The sequence below is a fragment of the Ictalurus punctatus genome, chromosome 10, assembly GCF_001660625.3.
Source record: "Ictalurus punctatus breed USDA103 chromosome 10, Coco_2.0, whole genome shotgun sequence".
NCBI lineage: Eukaryota > Metazoa > Chordata > Actinopteri > Siluriformes > Ictaluridae > Ictalurus > Ictalurus punctatus.
Genome location: NC_030425.2, coordinates 21,727,501 through 21,737,500, shown reverse-complemented (window position 1 = coordinate 21,737,500; position 10,000 = coordinate 21,727,501). Strand labels below are relative to the sequence as shown.

General features: G+C 38.9%; 1 protein-coding gene across 2 annotated transcripts in view; it reads right to left on the bottom strand.

Annotated features, from left to right (window-relative positions):
- The window catches only part of fes (FES proto-oncogene, tyrosine kinase), a 45,855-nt gene that overhangs the window by 10,905 nt on the left and 24,950 nt on the right, over positions 1 to 10,000 (bottom strand). Inside the window, exons 8-13 of one of the 2 annotated variants that reach the window (XM_017478388.3) lie at positions 9,411 to 9,533; positions 8,198 to 8,387; positions 4,917 to 4,997; positions 3,235 to 3,471; positions 595 to 717; positions 172 to 225 (exon numbers count right to left, since the gene is read on the bottom strand). In XM_017478388.3, the coding sequence (XP_017333877.1) occupies positions 172 to 225; positions 595 to 717; positions 3,235 to 3,471; positions 4,917 to 4,997; positions 8,198 to 8,387; positions 9,411 to 9,533 (808 nt within the window). The remainder of the gene's footprint in view (positions 1 to 171; positions 226 to 594; positions 718 to 3,234; positions 3,472 to 4,916; positions 4,998 to 8,197; positions 8,388 to 9,410; positions 9,534 to 10,000) is intronic. The other variant, XM_017478389.3, reaches the window with a different exon arrangement.

The window sequence follows — 10,000 nt, the reverse complement described above, 5'->3', positions numbered from 1 at the left end:
ATGACTATAATTGCTGGTGGTAAAATTGCCTTGGCTCAATGCTGGGATACTTAACATGGTAACGAATGGCTTTTGAAAGGCATTATATGGATGGCTCACTTACTCAAGACATCCACTAGCATCTTTAAATGACATTGCTGATAAAGAGCCCTTATTGATCTGTGTACTTACCCGCCCAATGCTTTGGCCAAGGATAACGTCATCATGCTCTAGGCACCATTTGTCCTTGAAGATAAGACATGAGAGAACCCACAGAACAACAGAATCAGAGGGGATGATGTAGTAAGACACTAAATTAACCAGAGTTTTTCATCCTCAGCCAGTAACAGGATGCAGTGCAATATGTCAAAGCTGGCTCCTTACTAAACATGATCCTTGCAGAAACAGAGTTTTACTGAAAGACATATTGTTTCTTAAAGCTGAGGTGTCAAAGTATGTTACAGACAGAAAAAACATTTTGGCCAAAAGTTGAATGTCAGAATTCAGCCACAGCAGGATTTCCCAGACCAACACACGAGTAAATCAACTAACCAATCAATCAACCAATCAATCAAGGCAAAAGGAAAAACATTGTTGTTGAGAGTTGAGTGTTACCCTTGGGATGGGTCTTTTCAACACTATATCTGTCCTCCTAGTGACATTTTTGTTGGAGTTGAGAAGGTAGTTCATGAGCAGTGGTATAGAGTGGAAACCTTCACCATCCAGACGATACATACCCTATATGCACACACAAGCACATACACATGATGGATATTAATGGTTTTCATACAGCAAACTCCAAAATTAAATTCATACACCCTTTTCTCTAATGTGGCTGATTAACCAGGACATGTTTGTTCTAGCACACACTTGTCTAGAAAGTTATGTATTCTCAAACAGCCTCGCTTTTGTGGTTTCTGGGACTGTACTGTTTTATATCTAAAAAGGTTAAAAACAAATGTGTCATATAGCAAAAAAAAGTGAGAGGCAATAAAGGCAACTGCACAGGACTGATGTTATTGTCACAGGACACTAACCAGTTGTTGTAATTGTGTGGCAAGTCCACAAAGGTTTATTGTTTTGCACTGGATGTCTTCTGACTGAGGACTGTGCAGAAGCAATTACTGAACGTGGCATTTGTTTTTATGGATGAATAAGGAAATGCTCTACATAGGATAAAGTCTGGGCTGACCACCTCAGCCTGTTGACACACGAGACCCCCACCAGAAAAAGCTGAAGGAAATGAATGAATGTAAAGTACTTCACAATTACTGTACATACTCTACAAGCAAAAGCACGGTGAACGAGCTGTAGGCTTTCAAATCTGGATTTTACAGTTTACACTCAAAAATTAAGATGATAATGATTTCAGCAGCATTGAATTGTCTACAGCAATCTGGACAAACTTATGTATAAGCTCTATTATGGTTGGCTCAATTAGGAAAGTTAGGATAATGACTACCTTAGTAGTAGTAGTAGTAGTAGTAGTAGTAGAAGTTTCTATAATTTTACTTGGAAGCCAGATCAATTTAAAATATTTTTCTCTTACTCATACAATTGCAATCAAATTATTCAACACCCTATGTAAATCAGGTTTATTGTCAAAATTTAGAGACTTTTGGCTGTAATGAACAAATCAAACAAAAGCAATTGAAATAGTTCAACACAACGAATGCTTCAAGTGGTTTCCCCAAATTCAACTGAAAATGCAAATTTTCAAATCAAAATTATTCAACCCCCTGAATAGAATCCCTCACAACAGCACAAATATGCAAAACAGGTGTTATCTCAAGCACACCTGATGCAACTAATCAAGGGCTTCATTAGTTGCACCAAGTGTGCTTGACCTGGAACACATGAAATACCTGAACTTACTAGGGGCAGAAAATAAATAAAATACCTAGATGGGGCAGAAAAAGGAAGCTATCAATGGCTGCAACCAGATTTCTGAGAAGGCAGGTTGTGAAAAAACCTCGAGAGACTGCAAAAGACCTGCAGCAAGACTTGGTGGCAACAGGCACTGAGGTTTCAGTGAGTACAGTAAGGCACGTACTAAACACAGGAGGTTTCCATGCCAGAACTCCAAGATGTACATCAGTACAGACCCAAAAGCACAAGAAAAGTCATTCAAAAGCATATAAATATGCCACAGAAGTTTGTTCTGTTCTGTGGAGCGCTTAAACAAAACTGGAAATTTTCGACATGATGGATCAGCGGTACGTCTGGAGGAAGAAGAATGAAGAAAGAACACACTGTCCACAGTCAAACATGGTGGTGGCTCTGTGATGCTCTTGGGCTAGCACTGGAAACCTGCAGCATGTGGAAGGCAAAATGGATTCATTGAAGTATCAAGAAATCCAAGGAGAAAATGTCATGCCATCTGTGAGGAAGCTGAAGCTTGGGCTTCATTAGACCTTCCACAGTCACCTGACTTGAACCCCATAGAAAATCTCTGGTGGGATTTGAAGAAGGTGGTTACAGCACACAAACCCAAGAATATTACTGGACTGGAGGCCATTGCTCATGAGGAATGGGCCAAGATTCCTCAGGAACGCTGCTAGAAGCTGGTGTCTGTCTATGCATCTCGTTTGCAGCAGGTCATAACAGCGAAAGGGTGCTCTACTAAGTACAAAAGATGCTTGCCTTGAAGAGGTTGAATAATTTTGAAAATGGAAAAGTCATTATAAGATGTATTTTCAGTTGAATATGAAGAAACCACTTGAATGCAAACTTAATTAATTAGGCACATAGCTGTCAAGCAACGTGATCAAAGTGTGACATTCACTGTGTGAGAAAATCCCACTTAGCTCCCATGGTTTTAGACATCTTTATGCAAATCAACAGGTTCTGGTGCCACTAACTCCTAGAAGCAGCAATAGTTTAGTTTTAGTTTATTTAGGTTGGCTGGTGTTGGCTACCATCATGTTTTATTTATATTCTATTGAACATAAGAATAGACAGTGAGGAGACAGGTGGAAAATGTCTTAGTAAATGTCGCAGGGTTGTACTGCAGCTTGTCTCACACTTCTTTTATTTTTGAACATATGTGTCCTTACTCGTGTAGGAAATGTGGTTCACAGGTTTATGGCATATTTTTATGTTTGAAGTGATTTAGATGATAATACTATTCTACTATGTTATGAAACTGTTTCTATACTAATGTTGCCACTGTGTGAGTGTGATGATTTACACATGTACTACACAGGATGCATCATTAACGATAACGCAGGATGTAACGCATTCTAAGACACGTACCTCTGAGTTCTGAATGAGGAAGTGACGACACTGTCCAGCCCAGTGCACAGACAGCACATACTCCTGTTTGCCCTGGCTCTGCCTGACCAGAAAGTCCCCATCATTCTTCAGCAGCTCCTGGACTTCGACACGTGGGATGGCACCATGGTACCAACACTGCTGAGTCAGAGGCTTCTCAATCTCAGGCACAGGAGACAGAGCCGGTGGCACCTGGGAGGCATCGTAAAACACACTACTCTACACAACAGGACATGAACGGGCTACATTAGCAGACTATATTAGCATGCATTACAATTATTTGCTAGTTTTGCTAGTTCTGCTTTTAGGATTACAGATAAACAAGATTAAACATTGATTTTGATGACATTTCCTCATAATCCTCTTACAATTTCTTTCTAATACTACTGTAAAGCACTTTTACCTGCTCTATTTTGTTCAGGCTCTGAGTTACTGATCAGAAGGTCATGGGATCAAGCCCCAGTACCACCAAACTGCCACTGTTGGGCTCTTGAACAAGGCCCTGAACCCACTTTGCTCCAGGGGCACCATATCATGGCTGACTATGTGCTCTGACCGCAGCTTCCTATCAAGCTAGGATACGCGAAAAATGTATTTCACTGTGCTTTAATGTGTACGTGACAAATAAGGGATCCAACTTCTTCTATTTAAAAGATACCAGAAAAACCTACCTTTGTATTGGGTACAAAATGCTGCAGACAGAGTGACATAGTCAGAATAATAAAGGTACTGTGCCTGTTTTGGTGTCTTTTACTTGGCTATCAAATTTCAGTGTCTGAACAATTTCCATATTGTTGATTAGGATCAACTGATGCAGGACTTTCTGGCAGACAAAATATAAAACAAGTGGTAAGACTGCTTTCTGTTTTTATGTCCCAAAGTTATAGACTTTTTCTAAACAAGACATTCATCACAAAAGACCCAATTTGTATTTATGCCTTTCAACTACCATTTTTATTGTTATTTGTATGAATGCGTTTGTCAGTTTATTAGCTTTTCTACTAATGTTTAACTTGACAATTTTTTTTTTATACATGGCCATAGTTTTTCTCTTTTTTGTACTATTATTTAAAAGTAGCTTGTGCCCCAGTCTTATTAGTTAGTTAGTTACATTTATATAGTGCTTTTCAAGAGACACTCAAAGTACTTTACATAGTATGGATAGTGTGTAGCATCCACCTGGATGATCTGATGGCAGCCATAGTGCGCCAGAACGCCCACCACACACCAGCTATTAGTAGAGAGAAGAGAGTGATGTAGCCAATTCAGGGATGGAGATTATTAGGGGGCCATGACAATGGGGGAATTTCACCAGGACACCAGGGTTATACCCCTACTCCTTTACAAGAAGAGTCCTGGGATTTTTAATGACCACAGAGAGTCAGCAACTCGGTTTAACGTCTCATTCGAAAGACAGTGCTGATTTTACAGTATATTGTCCCCGTCACTATACTGGCGCATTAGGATCCACACAGGGTGAGCGCCCCCTGCTGGCCTCATAAATACTACCTCCAGCAGCAAACTTAGTTTTCCCCAGGTCTCCCATCCAGGTACTGGCCACGCTCAATCCCACTTAGCTTCAGTGGGACACCAGGCGACATATGGCTCTGGCAATAGTATTATTACGGCAAGAGAAGAAAATTATAAAAAAAAGGCTTACTCACAGTGTACTTGGGTTTGAACAGGCTGCTCAGGTGGTTGATGATGCTGTCCATGCTGGGAACCTTGAAGTCTTTGTCACGTTCCTTAGAAGAAGAAAAAAAGAAAGACATGATATGCTGCATGACATGTTTTTGTACTTGAGATAAAGAGAAAACTAAAGGTTTTGCAGGTACAATATGGTCAGCCAAAAAAACCCTGCAGAGTGCTATATAAGAGCCGACAATTTTTTATCTCACTGTATAATCAATCATGCTTGGTCATGTACACCGAGAAAACCTCATACCATCCCTTGAGAGAGAAGAGAGCACTGTCTAAATATTCTACACATAATTAGGTATCCACAGCCTATTTATGAACTTAACAGTAAGACTTCAGCCCTCATTCTCTGCCTCAGTAGCTTCTCTTTGGGGAAAATACACAACTCTGTCCTAAACTAATAATGAAGGGAATGGTAGGCAGTAAAGGTTGTGTAAGTCACAGTCTTGAGGAAATACAGCAAACAGAAACAATATCCTAAGTAACAAATTTATCTGTAGAGGATTCAGCAGTTCTGTGCTGCAGAAACAATAAATCCAGGGTGCAGTCCAGTGCCAAACCCTTCCAGCTAATACAAATCTATGGAATGGGTCCTTTTTTAAGCTGTTTATGTCACTTTGCTGAAACACAGTGCAGCTATAAAGGTTACATTTAATGCATCAGGGTCTCGTAAATGCACACTGCACACGTAAATGCCATATTTTCATCTTTATCCAAGCAGTGCACTACTACATCCTGTTACTATGATTCATAATGATCAGCTAAGGGCAATAAATCTTCAGTCTTGACAGAAGTCAGAAAAACTTTCAAGCAAGCCCAGAAGCTATATGGCCTGGCAAGGTTACATAATTTATCCGAGCTGTAGGGCAATGCATTAAAAGATTTAATATTTCAGTAGTTAAGGTTCTCCACTAGTGACTGGAAGAACTGCAGGAAGATCCATTGTCAGCTGCTTGCGCAAGACCCTTAAAACTTATTTTCTCAGCTCTATGCCTGGATAAGGCACGGTATTTAGGAACTTTGGTATCAAAGCGACTGCCAAATGGATTAAAAAAAATCCTACTCAACTGTGAGAAAGGTCTTCATATTAACCAGGTATGGTTTAATGCAGGGGGGTCAAAACTTTCCATAGTGATGACTAGATGAAAAAATAGGAGTCACTGACCACAGGCTATCTTGAATAATAAATCTGCTGAAAATATAATAGGCCTGACTTTTGTGCTTTATGAAAATAACAATGAATAATGAATGAATAAATGAACAATACGAAACTGAAATCATTTACCAAACATCCTCTGACATACATACACACACCCATTTCTATCCTGAGCTTGGGATATTGTCTGTGTGGAGTTTTGTGTGCTTTCCCCTTGTACACAGGGGTTATCCCCAGGCTCCCATCTCCTAAAGGCCATGCTGGTAGGTGGATTAGCTACACTGCACTGCCTCTATGTGTGGTGTGTGGAACAGTGTACAAACGTGTGTGTGTGTGTGTGTGTGTGTGTGTGTGTGTGTGTGTGTGTGTGTGTGTGTGTGTGTGTGTGTGTGTATGGCATCCCATACAGGGTGCATCTCGGACAAATATGAAGACAAATGAATGAACGAATGAATGAATATTGTGATATATGTAATTACCGATTATATATATTAGATTGTTTACTGATCATTTTTTTTTTTCTATTTTGAACTTCCGTTCCTGTCTCTAATTAGATGTGAGTTTTGTGACGAAGATAAGGGCTTCTGTTTTCAGTTCAGTCAGGGAGTCACATTATCCTTATGCTACAAACATTGACATAGCTTTTACTAAAACAAAAATGCAGCCCACAGAAAGTGCAGTATTTTTCAAAATATTCACTCCTGCTATGCGGTGCGATGTACAGCACTAAAGCCACTCCGGTTTACAAATGAGTAAAAGCTATGGTATTACTTATGTTTATTCTGAAGGCTCAGTAAAGTTGCTCATTTCAGATATACTAGCAATGCTACACATAAATAATTGCTGTCGTGTGTACATCTAATGCGCAGTGTTGTTTCTCTGGCTTACACCTTAAATTTCAAAAATAATGGACAAAAATCTAGTCATGCTTATAGAATTAAAATAAATGTATTATTCACTGTGGTATAAAGCCTAGATCTAATGCATATTTATTATATGAGTATATACTCAATTTACTGTATATCCATACAAACCAATCATAATATTTTTATAAAACATGTTTGTAATATGTTGTCTATATATTCTACAATCCAGTATACTTCATGGTTAATATACTGTCAGTTATTTTCTGTAACTGACACCCAGACAATACCAAGACTAAAGTGTATGAGAGTGAACAGACATACAGCCTTATATTATTTCTTGATTCCATAGAAAAAATTGTCATTATTTGCTAAACTGTATAATAGATAAGGCTGCGGACATTGCTGCACTGAGCAGACTGCAGTGAAAAGGCATTACAATGTATTGAAAAGAATAAAAATGCTAAAAATAATTATTTTTATTTGAGGCATCATTGTTTTTTTCTTGATCATAGTTGAGACTTCTGGTCAAGACCATTACAAAACAAAATGGGCTCAAGACCAAGATCAGGAAAAAGTAGTCTTAAGGAATATTTGTGATACAGTGGTCTTAATAAATACAGTCCTGATTAATGTATAGGTCTACATACAATATGTTTGAAACAGGGGAAGATGAAGAGAGTGGGAGTTTTTGTTTTCATTTTTAAAATAATCACATGCCTGTTCAAATATGACACAAGGCTGTAGTTTGGACACCCCTAGCAAAAAAAAAAAAAACCCAAACAAACAAAGAAAAACAACCCAAAACTGTATATGAATCTGTTTATCAATGCTAAATAGTACAAGGAGTATCAAGACTGGCCTTCACACTCAGTGGGTGGTCAAAAATTTTACATAAAGCTGGACATTAAAAAACAGAGAAAGAACAGTGCAGTCATTATATCATGGATTTGTTTACTGTTACAAAATCCCTATATGACTGTGTCTTTGTTGGAATAGCAGATTTGGTCAGAAATTTGAAGAATGGTATTTGAATAATGGGCCTTGTCATAATGCTTGAAAATGTCTGGATTAAAGAAAACAATTCCAATTCATGTGAATGTACACCCACTATTTCAATCCTATTCACACATAAAAATCCTGGTTATCAAAAACACAACACACAGACTGTCAAAGGCTTCTCACAGAATCCTAGTGTTTCCGTGCTGTCTAAAGTCAACTGACTTACAGAGGTGCTGGAGTTGAGAGAAATCCGATCATCATCCAGGCCCAATGATGGTGCGTCATTACTGCCAAGGCTCTGCAGCTTATCAGCCAGCAACCTGCGCTGGGCCTCGAGCCGGGCACGTGCCACCATCGATATCACCACCTGCTGCCTGCTGTCCTCCAGAGCGTTGCGCTTGCTGAACTGGTACACCCTGGTTAAAGGGATGGTAGTACATTAGCATTTTATATTCTGCAATAGTGACTAGAATGATTTGGGTTCAAATCCCAGGACTGTCAGAGAGCCACTCTTGCGCCTTTACACAGAACCCTTAACATTCAGCTGCTATGTGTGGACTGGGTTCCCAAAGTAAGCTCTGGATTCCACAACAAACCTGACCAGATTAAAGTGGCTAATGAAGATGAATGAAGGGCATAGATGCTAATCTACGGTTATTAAACAGGCTGCTCTTAGATTCTAATAAGACTAAGTACTTTATTAAATGGAGGGGCACTTGGAGTGTAGTTCAGCCCATAGAAAAGACTCATACACAGTGCTAATGTAAATTGTAAGATAGTATACCTTTTCCAATTAAATATAAATTGTTTCCAACAAAACACAATCATTTCTCAAGTCACCAAACCATTTTTATTTTGTAATAAGTATTTTGTGGAATAATACAGGGTATTGAAAACTACTTGACTGATGGTTTTGGTGGCAGCACAGATGGACTGTTGAATAATTCAGGGCACTTACCTAGTCACAGACTTGTTTACTGTTATCTGATCTTAATGAATAATAACTTTGTAGTGATTAACCTGGAGAAGCAGGACCAGTACAACAGCCAAGTGACTTCACAGCATAATCCATAGTCTCACCTCATCATCTGGCTCTCTAATATATATATATGCCTGAATACACACTGAGCCTGTGACAGATGTTTGATGGCAGTAAGAGTTACAGAGTTAATTACACACAACATTAACTAATTAAACTAAGCAGTAGCCTAAGCAGTAACAGTACTGGACAGGCATATAAACCAAGACATATCAATATATTAGCCCAGCACTTCACTCCATACAACTAATATTCATGAAAATACTCTTCGCTGTGGGGGAGAGGAACCTCAAATCTCTTAAGACACAATGAATTCCTCTGACTTACAGCTAATGTATTATTTTCGCGTAAATGAGTAAATCTTTCCTTAAATTCACACAGCTTAGCAGTGAAAGCTCACCTCTGGCCAGAGTTGTCCAAACTCTCTTCAGCCTCCAGGTCCATCTCCAGCTGGTTAACAGTGGCCTGCTGTGTTCCCAGACTCGCTGCTATGCTGAGAAGTTCCTCCTCGATAGCTGTGAGCCTGAAGCAGCAGGAGAGAAGAGCATGAGAAAGGGTCACTGCACAGAGGGGATACAACTGCATTGTTTTAATACTCGATTATAGGCACTACATTATTAATATAGTTTCTTTAGGCAATGGAGTCACTGACAGATGATAAAACAATAAAACTACTGTAATATAGAACAAGAAATGCACTAAAATGCTGACTGAAGCACACTAAGGATATACCTGAATACAAATACATTATTTGGAATGAACAGATAATGTGTTCTAAACAGATACAATTAAAAACATGAATAGGAAATGCACTATTCGTTTTTTTTTTTTTTTTTTTTTTTAGAGAGTATCGGGACTTGGATCCCATGGGACGTAAAAAAAAAGTCACACAAGTGTGAGGTTTGTTTGTACGACAAACAAACAACATATTCATTAACATGAATGTACAGGATTCATTCATTCATCCTTAGTAATTGCCTGGTTAGGGTC